The sequence below is a fragment of the Cryptomeria japonica genome, unplaced genomic scaffold, assembly GCF_030272615.1.
Source record: "Cryptomeria japonica unplaced genomic scaffold, Sugi_1.0 HiC_scaffold_82, whole genome shotgun sequence".
Taxonomy (NCBI): domain Eukaryota; kingdom Viridiplantae; phylum Streptophyta; class Pinopsida; order Cupressales; family Cupressaceae; genus Cryptomeria; species Cryptomeria japonica.
Window position 1 is genome coordinate 4547 of NW_026728904.1, and position 23273 is coordinate 27819.

General features: G+C 36.2%; 1 protein-coding gene across 1 annotated transcript; it reads left to right on the forward strand.

Annotated features, from left to right (window-relative positions):
• Positions 1-11913: 11913 nt before the first annotated feature.
• LOC131049731 (agmatine hydroxycinnamoyltransferase 1) lies at positions 11914-13422 on the forward strand. The gene is made up of 2 exons (XM_057983794.2): positions 11914-12385; positions 12508-13422. The coding sequence occupies exons 1-2, from the start codon at positions 11996-11998 to the stop codon at positions 13372-13374; spliced, it is 1257 nt and encodes a 418-aa protein (XP_057839777.2). The 5' UTR covers positions 11914-11995; the 3' UTR covers positions 13375-13422.
• Positions 13423-23273: the final 9851 nt, after the last annotated feature.

Consider the following 23273-nt stretch of genomic DNA (forward strand, 5'->3'; position numbering starts at 1 on the left):
AATCTTCATGCTCTCTGAAAGTTTGAATTCATGGTGAAATGAAATGGAGCCAAAAACCTTATTTTATAAAGTCTTTTCTGCTACCTACCACATTAATTGCTTGCCGGTAATGTATTAGCTTAACTTTATTTTCCAGTAATGAAAGATTTTCAACTTCTTTTCTCTAATCGAGGGAATAATAGCACGTGTCATTTGATTGCCAAACCCTCAAGATAATTTTCTTCAATTTGATGAAGAACATCCTGCCGATGGAGCATTGCTTTGTCCTACCGGTGGAGCATCATATTGTCCTACTGGTGGAGGAGTAACCCCAATATTTAGTTCACCTTTTATAATCCATTGCTTTGAAAATTCTTGCTTAACCTCTTCAACCTTTTCTATACCTTTCAAGCTAGTACTTCGGTTACCTACCGGTGTACCTTGACTTTTACAAAATTGAGCAATATGACCAATCTTGTTACATGCATAACAAGTTACATTATTTTTCTGAATAGCTTTCCCATAACCAATGCCGGTTTGTGTTCTGCATTTATTTGATAAATGACCAAATCTACCACAAACATAACATCTTACATTCATTCTGCAATTTTTAGAGTTATGACCAATTTTGTTGCATTTGGTGCATTGACCAGTGGGAGGATTGATGTTTTGATAATTCCTAGATCTACATTCATTCACCCTATGACCATATTTATTACAGTTAAAGCATTTTCCATTGAATTTGTAAGTATTAGAAGGTCTTACCGGTTTGCTATGATCCTGGGTATTTGTAGTACCGGAGCTTTCTCCAACTTCAAATCCAATTCCAGAAGTGTCACCTTTGGGTTTTTGATTCTTCAATAAGGTACCAAGTTCTTCTGAGCTTTTTTTGAATTTTTCTTTGTGTTGATTTACAGTTTCCAATTCCCTTTCCAAGATTTCTTTTTGTCTCATTAGTTCATTTGAGTCATTCTGAGTATGCATAAGATCTATCTTCAACATGTCATTTTCATAGCTAAGTCTTGTGTTCTCATTTGCTGCATCACTTAGTCTTCTAGTCAATTGTTCTTCATTCTTCTTTTTTGTCCTCAATCTCTTTGCAAAATCTCATAGTCATGTCCTGCATTTCATTTTTTGTTGTCATGATCTCTTGTTTTAATTTGCTTATCATATCATTTAGTGATTCCTTTTCATCATTCTCATTTTGCAATTTTTCACAAAGTTCTCTTCTCTTATTCCTTGTAATAGTAAGATTTTCTTGAAGTGCCTGAATAATGTCCTGAGCTGCATTTAAATCATCTTCTAATTTGATATTTTTTAACTTCTCTGCATCATAGTCAGTAAGAGCTCCTTCAAGTTGCTTCATCAGATTTTCCATCTTTACCGGTGTCAAGATCTTCCTCAAGCTGTTAGGCTTCTGAAAATAGAGGACCAGGCTCTGATACCAATTGTTAGGGTTCCCACAGATACTGAGAGGGGGGGGTGAATCAGTATCTGACCGGTAGTGTAATTTTCTTGAAATTGAATATGTAGAACATAAAGTAACAGTATACCGGTATGCAAGAATTAATGCAAATAACAGAATCAAAAACATCCACATGAAAAGAACACCATAACACAAGATGTTTAACGAGGAAACCCGGTGTGGGATAAACCTTGGTGGGATTTGTGACCCACAATATTCACTTACTGGCCAATAAGAGAATATTACTTACAATGGGGGCCTGCACATGCAAGAAGGCCAACTGCCTAGAGCTCACTGCTCAATAAGAAGTCACACTGACTTACAATGAGGATTTACACAAATCCAATATTTTGTACTACTTTACAATAGCATCTTCAATGCCAGATTCAGTACCGGTTCTTGCTCTGTTCTTTACATATACCCTTGACCTACAATTCGCACATTAGGTCTGCCTTATAATTTATTTATGCTTCCTATCCATATCCTACAAATGCCTACAATGATCTCTTTTATATATAAGAGTCATTTTACAATTGGCCAAGTCGGCTTACAATAATAAACAAAATATTACATATCAAAAATCTTGTCGGCCTTAGTGCCGGTATACATGTTCTTTTTTGTGTCGGTGTACATCTTCTATGCCGGTGCCAATGTAGATTGATCTTGTTGATGCCGGTGCACTATCTTGTTTGAGTAATGCTTTGTCGGTATAATGTCTTGCCAGTGCCATAGGATTGCAAGGTTGCCTAAGTAATGCTTTGTCGGTATAATGTCTTGCCGGTGCCATAGGATTGCAAGGTTGCCTGAGTAATGCTTTGCCGGTATAATGTCTTGCCGGTGCCATTAGATTGCAAGGTTGCCATCAATGACAAAACCTTCAATCACACACAGTGTCTCACTGGAGTGTCCATATGCCAATAGATATCTCCACTCTCCAAGTCTCTAATGATAACTGAATCAGGTGTGAACTCCACAGTTTTCTTAGTTGCCCCATTTGTGATTTGATAAATGGAAAGAACATTATTTGTCAAGTGGGGTATACACAACACATCATTGAAGGAGTTATCCCCAATGACAATAGATCCTTTCCCAAGAACATCCATATATGTATGATTGCCCATCAAAATCTGTGACATGTGGAAAGGCTCAAATGTAGAAAACATAGATTGTGAAGATGCCATATGATGAGAACCCCCTGAATCTAGAAGCCATCTCCTTGAATCATGACTTGTAGTAGCACAAAGAGCTTGTTCCAAAAGAGTGATCATTTCCTTTATCTTTGGAAGAAGAAACCGATGTAGACATTCTAGAAGCTAGGTTGATTCTATTCTTCTCAAGAAGATTCTTCAACTCATCAATATCCTTCATGATGTCCTGACTTCTTGAAATATCCACAAAAAAATTACCCTTATATGATTTCCTCTTAGGTGAGAATGGTGAATCACCTTGTTGTGGAGAGGAAGATTGTGCTCCATCTTGTTGTGGTTTTGACTTAGGTTGCTTGTGATTCTTTCATTTTCCTTGATTACTTTGATTCCATTTATTATCCACCAAAGCTTGTGACTTTGAAGATTTGAGAATCCCCATCATGGTCAACTTAGATTGCTCAAGTATCAACATCTTCGTGAAAGAATCAAATGAGGGAGAAGTGTATGAGGAACCTTGAGCTAACCTATGAGTGTAAAAGATAGATACAAAGGCTGCATACTCTGAAGGAAGCTTGTCCAACAAGTTATAAACCAATTGAGCATCCATTTTGTCAATTCCACAATCCTTTAGCTTTTCTCTTAGCTTAGTTGCTTGTGTGACATAATTTTGTATTGTATCAAAATCCTTGGGAGTTCACTATCAAGCTTGTAGCCCTTAATCTCATCAACTCAACCATACAATTTTTGAAAAATATCCCAAGCCTCTTTAATTGTTGTACACTTATCAATGTGAAAAATGAGGTCATTTGATACATACTTTCTAAGAGTTCTAAGTGCCATAACATTCTTAGTAAGCCATTCAATTTTAGCATTAGGATTAGCCTTAGGATCAGGTGGTGCTATTATAGTTTCATTTACATAATGAATGAGTCCTTTTTCCATTAGTTTACTCCATGCCTTAATCTTCCATGATGCATAACTATGAGGAATTAAAAGTTGAAATTTAGGAGAACCCATAGCACCAAAATGAAAAAAACACAAGATAGAGAGAGGCAGAATCACACAAGACACCCCCCCAAAATACTCAATCAAGAGATCACCCCCCCCCCCCCCAAAAAAAAGGTGATTTTGGCACTTTATACTTAGTGCATATACAATGGGCCACTTGCAAAACAAGGAAAAGTGGATTTCTGATTTCAATGATTACAATTTCTAAAAATGAGATATAAGAGACTTCAACAAATACTGCTAGTGATCTAAACTAAGATCCTATCAAAATACAAGTACCAAATATGCCAAGAATGGCCAAATACTGAAAGTACAATTTCTACTTAAAATCACTGCAAATAAATGGCAAATTATGAAAGTAGATGAAAAATTATGCACTTTCAAAAAAAAATGGCACTGAAAAGGAGTCCATATGAGCCCAAATGAAGCCTCCAAAGTTGTAAAAATTGGGATTTCATGATTTCCGAAAAATCTGTATCCGAAAAATAGAAAAATCCTACACCACTATACAGATCACAAAATTCTACCCCAAAACAGAAAACAATGCTTGAAAAAACGAGTCTGGATGAGTGAGATATCACTATTTGAAAATTGCCTGCAAAATTATAATTTCTAGAAAATTTCCACCGCAACTTCAAACTTCAAATGCCTCTAGATTTGGCCTCCGAAGTGTGATTTGGATGAAACAAAAGGAAAAAAATAACTTTATTGGACCTTCTCAATCCAATGTTAACCTCATATTTTACCCATCAAGCTTCAATAATAACCTGCAATAGAAAGCTTCAAAATATACAACCCCAAATAGCATCAAAGTTCTCTAAATTGGCAAACCAATGACACTCTAATGGCTCTGATACCATGTGAGATTTTTCCAAGATCAAGAGGCAATGGAAAGCATAAATAAGAGAGACAAAATAGATGATAGAAATAAACTGTATTCTATCAAGAGAAAACACTGATCAACTGGATCATCAATCGTTCAATTACATACAATGTAGATGAACCTGCTTATATAGGAAAGGCTATATGGATATGTGAGCACACAAACATGACATGTGGCTCAATAAGAAATAAGGGTAGGTAGGAAATACATGTGGGTAGGTAGGAGAAATAATATAGTATTCCACATGAGGTGGATCACCCACTGAATGTGGAGTGTAACAACAAGATCACACCAAAAAAGGTGGAAATTCTCCTACACACACTATCCCAATGTGGCACAAACACCCAAGTATCTCATATCCAAACTAATATGAAATGAATTTCCTAAGTAAACTTAAGTGAGGTGTAATAATATCCATGATGAATAATTATTTACACCAACAATTACAAAAAAATCGGTTCAAGTATGACCGTTGGATTACATAGCTATTACTTGCACATCATTCAAGATAACCTCGATCGCTTCATAGAACATTGTATCTCATCACGTGGTTTCCATTACATGCAATGTACTTGCTTATTCACAAGATAAAAACCGTTATCTCTACTTGCCAAAAACCATTTGGAACTCCTCATACAATATGCATATGTGGTATAATCATTATCGTTCATCATTTGATCATAAACCAACACAACTGATTCACCAAACTCCATCGGTTAGGGTTTAGCATATCAATAGGTAAGGCTTACCGGTTGATCTCACTCCTTCTCTAGTAATACCGGTTTCCTTCACAAGCTCACTTGCCAATTACAATTCCCTTCACTAGCTCTTCCCACTGGTTACAAAACAACATTATTACAACATCATTACCAATTATAATTGACATCAATCACAACATTAAAGTTTATCAATGCAATCTGCATGGAAATGCCAACAGGAGGACTCTAGAGACATTGGTGATGGAGCACACCGGGTTTGCATGGGGGCCGTGTCTACTAGCACACTTGTATTATGAGTTGCATCAGTTTGTGTATCATGGATCAACGAGATTGGGGTGTGGAGTGACATTATTGCAGGTATGGCGAATGAGCATCTTCTGGTTACACGATCGATACACTTTAGAGGCAAGGGACATGCATGTAGTTATGTGCATTTGTATGATATGATTATTTCTCAACCACGGATTGAAAGGTTAGAGTATTGGCACTGAGTGATCGATGAGATGGACAATATGGTATGGAGGCCTTACCTATATTGTGAGGAGTGGGAGGATGATGTAGTGGAGATGCCATATATGTTCAGGAGTAGGTATCTGATTGGGCGGACACCATATGTTATTGAGCGACAGTTGATTGATAGAGTATGAAGGCAATTTGGTAGGATATAGTGGATGGTACGGGGTTTAGGGATGTATGTGTAGATAGTGAGAGATCAGGCTCATTTAGGTCCGTTACTAGCTTATGATCAGGCAGTGATATAGATGCAGGAGATGGTTCCCATGCCTTGGGATATTTGGGTAGATGTGGAGGACGTAGGGATGGACTCTGAGTACAGTGCATATTGGGTAGAGAATCCATTTCCATGGATGATGGATCCAGGGAAGCCGATAGAGGGTGATGGTGGAGATGATAGTGGGGATGGTGGAGGCAGAGGCCAATGATAGAGGCAAGGGGCAATAAGAGAGAGGAGGGTAGCTCAGAGGAGAGATGGAGGGGAGGAGAGGCAAGCTCATGTAGATAGGGGTAGAGGTGGATTGCCTTTACAGGTGCCAGCAGCACAGGTTCCCAAATAGGGACAGGGACAGGGACAAGGACAGCCACAAGAGTGCGACCTAGCTAATGCTTCCTCTCTTAGTAAAGCCATCTCTCTAGAGGAAATTAACAATACCATTAGACAGATGGCATTAGATAAGGCCCCCGGGCCAGATGGTCTTCCCATTGAATTTATAAGAAAAATATTGGATGGATTGGATAGGAGCTATTGGAGATTTACAATGAAAATTTTAAACAGGGATCGCTGGGAGGTGAGATCAATACAGGGCTTATTAAGTTGATTCCTAAGGATGTGGATAGATCTCTAATAAATAACTGGAGACCTATCACTCTCCTAAATGTCTCCTATAAGAGTTTGGCCAAAACTCTTGCTCTAAGGCTAAAAGATATTCTCCCCAAGATCATTAGCTTTTTTCAGACAGGTTTTGTAAAGGGAAGATATATCCTAGAAAACCTAGTGGTCTATTGGGAAGCCATGAAGTGGGCAAAGGAAACCAGCCAAGAAGCATGCATGCTCCTTCTTGATTATGATAAAGCGTATGACTGCATAGAGTGGAAATTTATATATATGATGATGGATTCCTTAGGATTCCCAAAGGATTTCATTAAGATGGTCCAAACATTACTAAATGGGGCTTTGGCTAAGATAGAAGTAAATGGGATGAGATCAGATAGTTTTGTACTCACAAGATCTATAAGACAAGGATGTCCTCTCACCCTTGCACTATTTGTTATAGCAGCTGATGTTGTTAGCTACCTAATCTCAGACAATTCACTTCTGCCTAAGGTCAGAGGGGTACAAATATCTGAGGGGAAATATGTAGCTAATGTCCAATTTGTAGATGATACTTTTGTACTCCTTAGGCTAGAATAGAGAACTTGGAGAACTTCATGAACAAGATGAGCATATTCTGTAATGCATCGGGCAACCAAATTTCATTAGAGAAATCTTTTTTTCTAGGATGGGAGGAAGAGCCTCCTCCTTGGTTGGCTCAATGGTCCATCAAATGGGGAGGTCCGGAGCATCAAGTTAAATATCTGGGCATTCCCTTTTCAATCAACCCTAACATGAAGGCCATGTGTGAATGGGAGAAAACGAGATTACTAAAAAACTTGGGAGATAGGACAATCAATATCTCTCACTGGCTGAGAGGGTCCAGGTATGTCAAAAGATATTATCTTCCTATCCAATCTATTATTCTTCAGCTTGGTTATTCTATCATTACCAATATAATTTTTTAGAGAAAACTATGAGATATTACCTTTGGTCTGATGGTAAAGGGAATAGAAAAAGACACTCAGTCAAATGGGAATGGTGTATCATTTATAAAAGGAGAGGAGGATTAGGATTGAAGGACTTAAGGGGTGGCTCTTGTTGCCAAATGCATCATTAGACTTATTGAAGGGGAAGAACCATGGAAAGCCTTGCTCAGAAACAACATCACACGAGGTCATCCTAGTAAAGGAAAATAAAAATAAATAAAAATCTCCCTTTAAATGATATACTTGCTGGAGAAATAGATTTCAAGGTCAAAGGGTCTCTAGTATTCAACACCATTTGGAAAAGCTGGGTCTATATTAGACAGTTTATATTAGGTCGTCAAGTCACTTCAAACAATCTAATCAGCGGTAACATGTCCCTATGGTGGAATCTCAAAAACAGAGGTAATACATTGGCACTGTTACAGGGGTGTTCAACTAAAGCATGGAATGATAAAGGTATATCTTATTTTTTAGATGTTATAAAATATGATGCCCTCTGTAGTTAAGAAGATCTGAAAAACTTATTTGATTTTTTATGATGCCCTCTGCAGTTAAGGAGACTCATATTTTACAAAATAAATGTGCAGGCAACAGTTGTGATCAGATTCAAGAAAAAGAAGCTAGAGAATATCTTTAAGAGTGGCACGGGGCATCCTGGTTACTAGAAGGTCTCACATGGATACACATGGTCTCAGATATCAGAAGAGATGACTCCATTTGAGATAGCTTTGCATAACTTCATGGCAGAGCTGGAAGAGCAGAGGCAGAAGTAGAGGCAGGAACGATAGAAGGCAATATGGGTAGTCCCAATGGTAGCTGTTCGAGGGGATATACCAGGTGATGATCCAGATGGTATGCCTGGTGATGTTCTAGGTGATGCACAAGGTGCTATACCAAATGGTGTTCCTGAGGCTATACCAATAGATGAAGTTGTTCAACACCCTTACAAACAGATTGAAGAGAATCACATGCTCAGGTGGATGGAAGGATCCAAGTGTTGGGTAGCTTGGGTCCCAAGGAGGCAAGGAGACATAATATGAATCTGATTCACATTGTAGGTTACTTTCCTACATTATAATACTCCTTTGTAATTAAACAGTTGATACTCTATGTAGTTTGTTGGGACTGGTAACATATATGATAAGTTGGTAGCACAATCATGTATGCCCCCTTTTTTGCTGCTAGTTGTAACACCTCCATATGAGATACCATTATGGATATGATCATATATATTTAATAGCAAAATAATAATAATATTAATTTTCTTATTAATTAATCTCTATACTATGTATTTGTAAATTAATGATTAAAAAAATTTAAAAACTTATAAAATATTTAGTTATAAGATCAGTATCATAAAAATAAATCATTAAGATATGATCTTTGGAAACTTCATGTGAATTAATTGAAATAATCAATGCACTATTGAGCCTTCTATTTTCTAATTAAATAAATAAATATAATATAATAATTAGCACCATTTGTACGCCTATTTTTTTTCATTGTTGCTGAAAAAGGTACATAGTAAAGTTATTGATTAGTTCAAAAAAGCAAGACTGATAGAAAGTTTTTTGGCTCCCACATCATGCTAATCAAGCTACCCACCGGCAGGTGTCAAGAACTACTCAACATTTGACAAGAAAAAGAGAATTCATATTTTTGGCACCAAAGACAGTTTTCAGCGAAGTGGCTGTCATATTTCTTTATGGATTTTCTACTGTCTTGAATGGTGTATATTTCATTATTGGCTAACTAAGCTCAAGCCATGCATATTGTTTGATTGTTTCCTTATATAACAATTTGTAATATTGTCCCTTATGATGTTTGTTATTGACTAAAAGATAGTGGTGTTGAAATCTTAGATGGATTACTTTTCATAATAATTTTGTTCATAATGATTTGATCTAATCATTTAGAAATCTGAAAAAAAAATAAAAAAATTTACATTTGATTATTTCAATATATTATTCATTCTTCATAGGTACTATCTATTTTAGATTAATTTTTTTATTTGAGAGATTTTTTGATAAGTTTTTAATTATGTTTAGATGTTTAAGTTATTTTTTGAAATAATTTAAAAAGTTAGTATATTGTAAAATTAATAAAAAATTAAAATGCTCTATATAAATCAATGTGTCAATTGATAAAGTTGTTTGTTTATGGTATTAAGATTGTATAATTGAAACTCAAACATGTTATTTTGATTAGTTAATATGTCAATAGAACTTAAATGCTTATAGAAATTAGAAAATATATTCTTCTTTGTTCTAGTGTGTTCCTTAATGTGTGTAATCTATGGCTAAAGGTGATTTAAAAATATGTTTGAAATACTTAAATTAGAATTAATAGTTTGTCTTATTGAACCCATTAAATACATGTAGATTTGACTATAGACCATGTTTGTAAGTTTTAAGAATGTGAGTATATATTGTGTAGAACTAATTTGTTTGCAACCAAGGTTTTCAAATTTTGAGAATGTTCCAAAGTAAGTTTTGATACCAATTGGGGGTTCAATTTGAATTCTAGCCATGATTACGAATATTAGGAATGTAGGAAGAGTTGAAGTGTATCAAAAAGAGCAACTATTACTATATGATCTCCATTTACCAATTTTAACAAACTAGAGCATAGTGTATGGTACCAATTTAATTGTATTCCATGTTTGAAAACTTGAGAATGTGACAAAATTTGTATGATATTGATGATGGGTTATATATTGACCATGTTCTATGTTAGCAAACCTTTAATATGTCAAATGAGTTAAAATATTCTTTGTATGCATTGCATTTTACTTTGATCATCAATTACAAACTTTAAGCATATCGAGTGAACTGTCATGTGCCAAATATGACTTACATTTTGACTTGGATCCATGTTTACAAATATTAAGAGTGTTGGGATAGTTCTAGTCTAAACATGAATTACCTTTTTTAAAGTGTTACCCATGATTTTTGTGGAGTACGGGAAATAGTAGATATATAAGATATTTAATATTTAATTTATTTATTAGTTAATTATAAATCTATTTCATCAAAAAAAATATAGTATGATTATCTATTATTATCTATATTAAAATTTATATAATATTAAATTCTAAATATATTGATTATAGAATTGCAGATTTATTATGTCGAGAGGCATCAACAATTACATCAAAATGTCTATAAACCAAAATCCATTTTTTAAACAATTTTATATGCAAATGACGGGTAAATGCATGAAATATGTTGTGTTCTAGTTGTTATTTTATTACTCCAAATAAAATAGAACCCTCGCCAATTGTCTTCAGTGCAAGACTTTAATGGAGTTGTATTCTTGGTGTTTAATATTTTAGAAGAACATTTATTTTACAATGATTCTCTTCTATTATAAATATCTTGCGACATATTTTACATATATTTTTTGAATATAGGTATACTAGTATTCTATATTCAATTATATATTTATTTTTGAAAAGAGAGGATGGGAGAAGGGAGATATATATATTAAAAATGACAAAGTATGGAAGAGAGATAGAATGAAAGAGATAGATGTGAGAGAGAGTAGGGGAGGTGATAGAGAAAGGTAAAAGGAACATTGAGAAGGGGAGAGATAGAGGTTAAGAGATCAAGAACAATGGGATACAAAATTAAGTGTGTGGCTTATGTCATCCATGTGTAGATAGGATACAAGAATCTACATCTTATTTTAGTATTCATTTTATTTTTCATATATCTAGATGTTGAAGAAAGTATTAGATATGTATAAAACTTAAACAATATAAGTATTCTCAAATTCGTTCTTTATGAAAATTGACTTGAAAAGTTAATTTTAATAAGCTAATGCAATATGCACTTTGTTTCTTACCATACTTATTTCTTTATAATCTTTTTATTTTATTTCTTTATAATCTTTTTATTTTAATCCAGTAAAACATGGTATTTTAAATCATTTCTGTCTCAAAATCTACATCGTTATTACTATTATATATATAAATTTTATAGAGAGTAAATTATTACATATGAATTACCATAGATTCTAATACAACCAGACGCGGAAATGTCACATGGTAATGTCAGTCTTTGGAATGCTAACTTCTCTGCAAATAATTTAAGTTGAAGCTCACCCAATGCGAAAAAAACACATGGGAATGCCAGGTATTGGAATGCTAACTTATTTGGAAATAATTGTTCAGCGAGAAAATCTGTTAAAAAACCGCAAAAATTGCAGAATTGAAAGACGAGAATAGCAGGCATTGGAACGCTAACAGAGAATACCCAGGGGATAGCGTGGTAGCAGAGCCATTGGAGGCTTCAACGGTCTGTTGATAAGGCATAGCTATCTTATCAGACACGTCGATCTTTCTTTAATATTTACAGATGCGATTACCCAATTATATAAAGAGGTTGCTATCCCTTAAGAAATCCTTCATTGTGAAAGAACAATACAAGACATTGTATTTGCATTATAGAGAAAGAGAGAAGAGGGAGAGAGAAGAATGAAAGTGTTGAGAGGCGAAGGTGTGTTGATCAAACCCTGTGCGGGTAAAGATCAGCGTGAGCTTGTTGAGCTAAACAATTTTGATTTGATTGCACACCCAATGTACGTGAAGCTCGTGTATGTTTTCCAAGCTCCTACCCCGAGCTCAGAGGTGTTGAAGGAAGGACTGGCCAAAGTTCTGGCGGAGTTCAGAGAATGGGCAGGGAGATACACGAAAGAAACACCGAGTGGGTGCCTTGGCATCAATCTGAATGACGAGGGTGTGCTTGTCATAGAAGCCGAAGCAGATGGAACAATAGTAAATGCAATGCCCTTCGATCCCTCTTCATTCCTCCTTGAGTTGGTGCCACCCACATCCACCGTGGTCAATGAGCTTTTACTCCTGCAGGTATGATAACCCACTATATTATCTATGTAAGGAGAAGGATTTACTCATGCGGGTATTGTAAAACTTGTTTTAATTTTTCCTTAAAACTAACAAGATTGTGATAAATATGTTTGTTGATGTAGTTTACTCGATTTACTTGTGGAGGGTTGGTGATAGGCCTAGCTCGTCATCATCATGTTGCAGACGGAAAAGCAGCTACTTTTTTCATGAACTCGTGGGCAAAAATTGTTGGAGGAGAGTGTATTCTACCTCCACTACATGACCGATCTCTATTAAAAGCAAGAGATCCTCCCCAGCCATGTTTTGAGCATTATGAATCTAATACTGTAAACCATGAGCACTCTCCAATACTGTCCACTCTAACCACAAAAAAGTTTCATTTTGATGCAATGTTTTTACAGAAACTCAAGTCGAAGGTAAATGGATCTGATCCATCAAAAAAACCCTATACTACTTTTGAAATCCTTGTTGCCCATATGTGGAAATGTATTACAAAAGCTCGAGGCCTTGATGGGGATGTAAAAACAAAAGCTAGCATTCCCGTGGGTGGAAGAAGAAGGTTGAATCCTCCGTTGCCTGAAGAATACTTTGGTAATGTTGTCTATGAATCATTTGCTCAATCTATTGCATCAGAGATCATAAATGGGTCTTTAGAATTTATTTCAGAGTTGATACATAAGTCAGTTACCAAGGTTGATGATAATTTTATACATTCAGCGATTGATTTTTTTGAGATGAGGAAATCAATGTTAGGGCCACGGAGCCTTAATGATAGAACTGATGTATTCCCAGTAAGTTGGATGAAATTTCCTATGCATCATTTTCATTTTGGAGTGGGTGGCCCAGTGTATGTAGGTCCTTCATTAGTGCTGATGGAAGGCCTTTTAATTTTGTATGATTCCTGCGGTAAAGAGGGAGGCGTAGAAGTCATGGTTTGCTTGTCAAAAGCAGATATGAATGTACTTGAACAGAATTGGTTTCAAGTTTGATTCTATTTGTCTTCTAAATAATATATAATAAGATTATTTGAATGTTCAGGAGGTCATGTTTAATTGGTTAAAGGAGGTCATGTTTAATTGGTTAAAGTATTGACTTTTCAATATGGAGATTCAAGTTCAATTTTCAATAGGATATCTAATATGGAATTGTAAGTTGATTTTTGCTTTTTCATAGCTGATTTCTAATATTTGCAAATGATAAGATTTATTTTTTTATTAATTAATCTTTACACTATGTATGTGTAAGTTAATGATTAGTCAACCAACACTTTTAAATGATTGTTAAAATGTTAAAAGATTGAATAAGGCAATTTTGAATAGCAAGTTGAAAAACTTATCCACAAAATCTCCAAAAATGTTAGTAATAAAATTTGTGCAATTTTGAATTTAATTTATAAGACAAATCAATTACTTTTGAATATTTTTAATAATATTTAGAAAAAAACACATTTTCCAAATAAGTATTATTTCAAATTTTAATAAGACAACTCATATGTAATTGATTGAGATATATTTTTGAAAAATAAATAAATAAACAATGAATATTGTTTTGATATATTTAAAAAATACATAATTTGTAGATTTGAAATACAAGAATGCCTATTGGACATCATGGTACGATAGCCATTAGAGATATAAACATTACAAAATAGTCTTTTAAGAAAAAAATTAAATTCTGAACTTTTAAAAATAGAATCAAGATCGGTCATGTCTTTGTTGATGCTACAACTCTTGCCAGGAAAAATGAGTCCCAAGGATAATGATGTCTTGGAAGTAGAAGATGATGCTTGAAACGTTTAACTTCCTACTTCTTTGAGGTACTTCTATAGGTCTCTCGTCATGTTTTATATATCTCAATTTGTGTAGGCTGGTTCTTTTTCAGGTTTTGTATGTGGTTTTATGTTCAACGTTTGGCTCCTCTCAGGGTTACTCAATGGTTGAGCATGGCTCCCACTTCTTATCTGCATTCATAAATCTTCGGCCCATTGTGCTATGTTTTCTTCTGTTCAATTGTTGAGCTTTTCTCCCGTCATCCAAGGCTTGTTATACACTTATAGTTTCATGTTCGAGGTTGAGCTAGTCTCCCCTACTAGGCTAATTATGATTTTTTTGTGTGATACGAAGATAAAATTAGTAGACTTGTAGTGAAGAATATATAATTATATCTTTTAATAACTATGGAGAGGAAGAGGGCGCACCTATAATGCAACAGTGTGGAAAGGAAGAAGAAGCCTCAGGTATGGGCAGACGCTTTAGACTGAATATTTTCTTGAGAATAGGTTTCCACTACCAAAGAAACAACGTCATGTGTCAGAATGGGCATTTAAAATATACATTGGGTGGACACGTGCTTTCCCTCTTCCTCCTTCCTAACCCTACAAAGGAAATAATAACTTTTTGAGAGCTCGTAGGACCATCTTGAATTTTGACACTTTCATCAAGGTCTCAAAGCTCATGGGATTTCCTTGGATTTTGACATTCTAATCAAGGTTTTAATGTAGGAAAAGACATGGTGTCTTTGAGAAAAAACAAGGGTTTCAAATAAAGTTGGCCCATCTTTCCTATTGAAGAGATTCTCTAATATGGGATTTCCAAATCAAAACAAATTTTAGGGGTTTTTTCATCACTTTCATTCTCATGTTTTTCCCAAAAGCTTAGTCGAAATTGCATGGGCAAGTCACCACTCCAATCGAAGAAATGCTTTTTATTGGTTCACTAGAAAAGGTTGCAAAAATAGAGTTTCTTCAAGGCAAATGAATGTTTCGACTAGGGAAATACCCCTCTCAACCATTTTTGGATGCCAAATCCTAGATACTTATTCCTACAATTTCTTTGATCAATCCTCCTCTAGAATTTACAAGTAAAGACCTTTAAAAAAATACCCTTTTCGTACATTTTGGGGAAGGACCACATCTCTTTAGCCCTTCTAGAATGTATTTTTGGAGAATGGTATGCATCTTGTTTCTTTCATCTTTTCTCAACTGATTTCTTTGTAGTAGTCTTTAATTCATATGAAGCTAAAATGAAATTCTTAGCAATTCATATCTCTAGATAACAACAAATTATTGTTAGTTCAACCATAGAAACCCTTATCCACTTTTGCATTGGCACACCACCATTTCTTCTTGGTTTTCCTTACTTGGCATCCCACTGGAATTTTCAGATCCGCGAAATACTTTGGGCACAAATTCCTTGGAACTTTTGTTCACATGAGTCATTATTGTTAGTCACCAAAGCCTCAACACCAGTAGAAACTATTGTGTTGAGGCTTATTGAGGCCATTATGAAACTAAAATACTCCTATAGCTAATGTAGTATGACACAAAGTTGATGGAAAACCACATAGTAAGAAAGGAAGACACAAAACCCGTGTAGATCATAAAACATCGGCCATTCCATTTTTTAGGTCAATAAAATTAAAATTCATGAAGCCCTAGTGACTCTGGAGGTCTCGGACTCCTATCTCCTCAACAACAGAGTATTGCCCTTTGTGCCAAGTTGATTATTCATGCCATTTTTTGGCAATGAAGCCTAGAAGATTATCATCAAACATTGTATTTCTGCCAATTTTCCTATTGACTGGTCAACTTGGAAGGGGTATTAATTTTTAAACCCTTTTGGTTATAAATCATGTTGTTCACATCAAGGTTGTTGGGAAAGTTGTGTTGTACACCTTGCATAATAATTTTTTATTGATGTATTATTTTATTATTGTGTGAGGTGGATATGGAATTATATTGTAATATTATATTTTATTGTTGCACCTAGGAGCACCTAGATGGATGTGCAACATGTAGAGATTCCCTTGGAATATTCTTGTAACCACTTGATGAGTTGTATTGACACATTTATATTATTATATTTTATTTATTTAATACTGGGGAATGTAATTGTGATGAAGTACCCAATATTAAATGTGGTTGAAGGGTAGGTAGGAAAAATATTATATTTTATTGTCACATGGTTTTGGGCACTTGGTGGTTTTGTGGGAGCTTGTGTTTATAAAAGCACCACAAGGATAGTTGTTTGGGTTGGTCAATTAGCCAGGTTACCATTTGTGGATGTTGGAAGCATGGAATGGGATGTGTGGATTCATGCTTGTTATGGCTGGGTTTTCAAAAGCTTTCCATAGTTGTACTGTAATGGATGCATTGCTGATAATACATGATGGATCATGCTTTTGGAGGCTGAGTTTTTCCCTCAAGAGAGTTTTCCCAGGATGTATCTTGTGTCATATTTTCATCGGTGTGTTATCTATTCTTTGCATGTGGATTCTATGTGTTGATTTAATTAAGATCTCAATTGGGTTATGTGGAAATTGTCATAAAGTTGGTTGCAAGTTTCCTTTCAAGTGGTATCAGAGCTATTTGGTTTTATGGTGTTATAACCATAGATGTCGAATCCATGAATGTATGTAAGAATGAAAGACAAGACAAGATATGAGGGTTTGTTGTAGGTTGTGGGTTGTAGATTTGAGGGCATTTGTTGCAGATCTAGTGATAAAAAATTGTTTCAAAATGGGTTTCCATTGATTTGCATTTTGGGTTTTTGGGGGTGAATTTTCAAATTTGACCCCATGGGACAAAACGGACCTCGTGGATGTGATTAGGGAGGCTAGGAGACAAATTTTTATATATCTCGACCCATTTTGATGACAGTGATTTGAGTTTGAAAATTTTTTTTATCATGCAGATAAAAAAACAATAAAAAAATATTTTATCTGCATGATAAAACTCGATAAAATATTATTTGCCATGTTTGTTTATATGCCAGTGGGATTTGTGGGGTGGGCCCAACCAGTGTGCTCCATTCAAAAAATGATTTTTATTAAAAATTTTGAAAATATATTTGTTGGCATATTGATAGATTTTAAAAATGATTTTTGTGGCATATTGGCAAAATATTTTTGGAATCCATGCTTGCATTTATAACCTAATTGGTTGTTTTTCTTCAGTGGAGCATAACTTTGGCATATGGTGTCAATTTTTTGACTTGTTATAGTCATTGAAAAGGTGATTCAGTTTACTTCATCGTGGTATGATTGTTTTATAAAGATTTTGTTTTTTGAGCAATGAAATGTCAGCTGGAAGTCAGAGTTACCTTGATGGATTTGAGAGGTCATAACCTGACCATATAGATTTGGATTTTGGACTTCGAATAGTCGACATAAAGCTCTTTGAAAGCACTACACTTTGGTTCAGGTTTGGAGAAGATTTGACATGATTTATATGCTAATATTTTGACTTAATCTATTTATGGTTATTTTTAACTATGGTGACATTATGAGTTTATGGCATGCTACATATTGGAGATTTGGATTTTATGTCATTGTACACTCAATGGTGTATATTCATTCCTCGCATGTTGATATGGTTATCAGTTTGGATTGAGTATGTATGTTACATTATTGGGTCTACAAGTTGTGGAGTGTTGTAGGTCGTCTTTATTTACAAGATTGCACCTATGACTTGGATATGGGTTGTCTTTTCCCATAGATCTTTCATTGTTTATGCATATTCAGATTTGGTGGCTTATCTTAGTCAATGGTTCACTGATTTGTTGTCATCTTTAAGAGGAGAGATGTTGTTACCAGGTACAATCATGATGGAGGACCTACATGGTTGACTATGTGATATTGACAAGTTGGACTCATTGAGTTAGATTCTTGTTTTGTGGATGTGATCATGATGCCATGGTTGTTCCTTGTGTTTAGGGGCTTTGGCATGACATGGTTGGATTTGTAGGTGCTTTCATTGATTTTGATTTGATATGGATTCCAGATTGATATAGTAGTGTATCCTCTTATTTGAGGATCATGGTTAATTTGACTTTTGGGAGCTCATGATGTTGACATTGAGTTCTTTGAGTATTAGATGGCTTTGGTTGATTCTCATGGTAGAGGATGGTTTTACCATATTGTCATGGATAGATTGTATACACTTTCATTGGGATATTTTGATAGTGATGATGAGGTGGTGTAGGATTTGATCATGATTATTTATTGGTAGTTTTGTATCTTCTTGAGATGGAGTTCATGGTTTACTTGATATTATTGACATTTTTGTTGTATGTGTGTAGGATTGAATGATCTTCATTTAGGAGATGGTTATCATGATACCATGTGTGACTCGGTATCATGATTTAGTGGGAGTTGTTGAAAATGAAGTTTATTGACCATTGGATGGTGGATGATCTTCTTAGTGTGCAGATGTTTGGAGGATGCCTTAGATCATGTTTTTGCAGAAGGGTCTTTCACATTTGTGGGTACACTTGTAGGAGATGGTGATCTTCATGATACTCGAGGATATTTACATCTTGAGGGCTCAAGGAGTCCTTGGTTGAGGTGTGGTTTATGCTTTCATTTGACATGTTATCCTTGCTTGATAGGATGGCTGATATTTTGTCATGGTACACTCTTGATATTCATTTAGAGTTTTGGAATGATATGGTTATTTGATATGTTCATATGGAGCATGTTATCACTTTGGAGGAGATGGTTAGATCATGTTGTCATGTATTGTTCTTGATTTTGTGATTGGAGATTTGACATTGATCTTGGTAGATCTCTTTGTATTGGGTACATGATCATTTTCTTGATTACTTTATGGTGGTGCTATGTTGTATTTGGAGTTTGGCATGGATTGATCAGTTAAAGGTACTCAAGGACACTTGGAGACATAGGTGATGTTGATATTCTCTTATGATTAGAGATATTTGTTCGAATGGTTGATGCTTTCAGTAGGAAGACCAAGGAGCATTCACCTGGTATGGACTTGAGAGGAGATTGTTCTTACATGAGTCATTATGACTTGGATATCTTGGATGAGCGTTCTCATTCCCCGCTCTTGGTCTAGTTGGAAGTTTACTAATTGAGAGGTATTCCCCATTGTTTTCTTTGAGGTGCATTATGTTTATGCTTATATTTCATAGATATGGATCTTGAGCTATGGAGATGTTTAGTTCTGGAGGGTTCATTTGAGAGTTGTATGACATTGGTTATCTCCTTGTGCATTTGAGTTATTATTATGATGGTGGTAGTCATTAACATTAGTTTGGGAGATGGTTTATTGGGTGTATTCCCTAGGCTTGGGAATGGATATTTAGTTTGATCTTCTTGGTTATGAGAGACTTACATCCATGTTGATTACATGTTATACATGTTTGTTTGGTCCAAGGGACTGAATGGGTTTTTGGGTGTTCGGTGATCGTATGGATTTGTGTTACACTTTAGGCTAACAATGCCTATTCTGGCTGAACCGATTTGGCCCCATTCGGCAGCCACGTTGCGCTCTCGTGGCAAGGGGTTTCTAGCCAGAAAACCCTTTCCCTATAAGGGTGCCGAAATCCACCCAAGCTGCTCATTTTGCATTGAGTGGCTTGGAGTTAAGTAGGAAGGCGCAAAAAGTCTCAGAGATCCGATCGGAACGGTTTCGGCATTAAGTACCTTTTTTTTTTTTTAAATGTATTTATTTTAACATATTAATTTATATTGTTTTTAATAGAAAATTAGTTTTTTTTAAGTTTTTAAAAAATATATATTTTTTTGTATATATTCTATCATATTAGTTTAGAACATTAGAAAATAAATACACACATACATATGTAAATACATACACAAACATATACATAGATACATACATACAAACCTACATATATACGTACACATACATACATACACCTATATACACCTACATACAAAGCTACATACAAACATACACAAACATACATACCTACCTACATAAATGTACATACATAGATATAAAATAATTATATCTACACCTTAGGACATACACATACATAAAAATACATACACATACATACCTATGTCTACATACATACACAAACACATACATGTACATACACATACATAAATACATATGTGCATACATACATAAATACACATAAAATAATTATATATGCCTTAGGACATAAATACAACTCAGGTTATGCTATGAGGGGTCGTGTGTGGTCCTGAGGGGTCACACACATGTGTGACCCCTCAGGACCACACACGACCCCTCATAGCATGTCCTGAGGTGTATGCATGTATGTATGTGTATGTATACATCCTAAGGAGTATATAATTATTTTATATGACCCCTTAGGACCTATTATGATTACATAAGACCAAATGGTTTTGCAAGGGGTCATTTGTGGTCCTAAGGGGTCACACATGTGTTCTAACACATGCACGTATGTAGTCCTAGGGGGTCATGCATGTGTTAGAACACATGTGTTACCCCTTAGGACCACTTAAGGCCCCTTGCGACACATGTGCACCCCTTAGGACCTATAAGGACCACAAAAGACCAAATTTTGTCGCAAGGGGTCATATATGGTCTTAAGGGGTCACGCATGTGTTAGAACACATGTGTGACCTCTTAGGACCACTTAAGGCCCCTTGTGACACATGTGCACCCCTTAAGACCTATTAGGACCACAAAAGACCAAATGTTGTCGCAAGGGGTCATATGTGGTCCTAAGGGGTCACACATGTGTTCTAACACATGTGTGACACCTTAGGACCATTTAAGGCCCCTTGCGACACATGTGTACCCCTTAGGACCTACTAGGACCACATAGGACCAAATGATGTCACAAGGGGTCACATGTGGTCCTAAGGGGTCACTCATGTGTTCTAACACATGCATGACCCTTAGGACCACATAAGGCCCCTTGTGACACATGTGCACCCCTTAGGACCTACTAGGACCACATAGGACCAAATGGTGTCACAAGGGGTCATATGTGGTCCTAAGGGGTCATGCATTTAAGGCCCCTTGCAACACATGTGTAGGTATCCCTTAGGACCTACTAGGACCAAATGGTGTCGCAAGGGGACATATGTGGTCCTAAGGGGTCACACATATGTTCTAACACATGTGTGATCCCTTAGGACCACTTAAGGCCCCTTGCGACACATGTGCACCCCTTAGGACCTATTAGGACCACAAAAGACCAAATATTGTCCCAAGGGGTCATATGTTGTCCTAAGAGGTCACACATGTGTTCTAACACATGTGTGACCCCTTAGGACCACTTAAGGCCTCTTGCAACACATGTGCACCCCTTAGGACCTATCAGGACCACAAAAGACCAAATGTTGTCGCAAGGGGTCATATGTGGTCCTAAGGGGTCACACATGTGTTTTGACACATGCATGACCCCTTAGGACCACTTAAGGCCCCTTGCGACACATGTGCACCCCTTAGAACCTATTAGGATCACATAGGACCAAATGGTGTCGGAAGGGGTCATATGTGGTCCTAAGGGGTCATGCATGTGTTCTAACACATGCGTGACCCCTTAGGACAACTTAAGGCCCCTTGCGACACATGTGCACCCCTTAGGACCACTTAAGGCCCCTTGAGACACATGCAAACAAGCTCATCAACTACCCTAAAGAGAGAAATTGGAGAAAAGAAGAGGAAATTGTTAAAGGGTGATAAATACATAGAGAATATGCAATACAAACAAACAATGTTCGGAGTGTGTGATGTGGTCTCTAATTTATGTCTAGAGTGACTAACTGGTTTTGGAGTTGGACTAGGAAACCTATTGGGCCACGCTTGGAGGAAATAATTGTGTTCGTACAAGAGCTACCTTTTTTCTATTATGAGAATGATTATTTTGCACCAAAGGATATTTGGAAGACAATTTTCAAAAATTTCTATGGTGTGGAACTAGAGTTGGTGGACTCGAACTACACTTTTTAGTGTCTTAGAAGACCAAGAGGCTATGTACACAATCTCTCAGTAGAAGGGAGATTTTGAAAGCATAATTTTCTGGTCTTCTAGAAGTTGAAAAGTACTTCGACAAGTCTACCAACTCTGGTTCCACACCATAATTAGTTTTGGATATTGTCTTCCAAATATCCTTTTGTGCAAAAGCATCAATCTCATAATAGAAAAAAGGTGGCCGTTGCATGAACACATTGATTTCCTCCAAGCGTGGCCCAATAGGTTTCCCCGTCCAACTCCAAAACCAGTTAGTCCCTTCGGACATAAATTAGAGACCACATCACACACTCCAAACATTGTTTGTTTGTATTGCATACTCTCTATGTATTTATCACCCTTTAACAATTTCCACTTCTTTTCTCTAATTGCTCTCTTCTGGGGAGCTGATGAGATTATTTCCACATCATTCAAGATAATGCTGTGTAGGAGAAAAAGTGACACTAAGCAAACATGCCCTAATCTCACTTTCAACCACACACTTGTGGAATACGAAAGAGCCTAGAGGTATCACACAATTGGCTACTTCTTCTTGTGAAAGAGAGAGCCACGGGCTACCTATTAGGATTTCTATTCCTTTGTTGTAATTGAAAGATAAAATGATGCAAGTTCAATTCCTAACCCCAAAATGCAAGTATGAACTAATGACAAGATTGCAGAATTGAACTTAAACAATGGAAAGATGTAAACACAAGGACAAGACAAGAATGTAAATGCGTACCTGGAGTTAAAATCTGACTGAAAATGTTCGGGACGGGGGCGCGGGTGCCACTGTCCTGATTCTGCCCCTAAAACTGCTCCAAAAACTGCTGTTTTGCAAAGTTGTCAAAAATGCTGAAAAATGCTGTCAGAAGGACCAGGGCGCCCAACGCCCCTGTCCTGGTAGGACCAAGGCGCCCCACGCCCCTGTCCTGGTCTTTTTCTCTGAGATTTGGTGTGGAGTGCTATCTTGACCTTCTTTTCCCGGATCTGTCACCTGCGGTGTCGTCCGAGTCCCGAAACCTGCACTTCTATCTGAAAAGGGTATGGGTGGCTATATAGGGTTTTGCCTTAGTCAAACCCCCGCTTCGGTGATTTCCACCTCCACGAATAGCCAAGTTGTATTGTAAAATGTTTTGTGTGTGCAGACCTAGTGTGTGTGCAAGGTCCCTA

What these genes read in the sequence shown, in the direction of transcription:
- LOC131049731 (XM_057983794.2), top strand. Translation starts at nt 11,996, where the DNA reads ATGAAAGTGTTGAGAGGCGAAGGTGTGTTGATCAAACCCTGTGCGGGT. An exon ending in ATGAGCTTTTACTCCTGCAG is followed by an intron (nt 12,386 to 12,507) that starts GTATGATAACCC and finishes TTGTTGATGTAG; the next exon opens with TTTACTCGATTTACTTGTGG.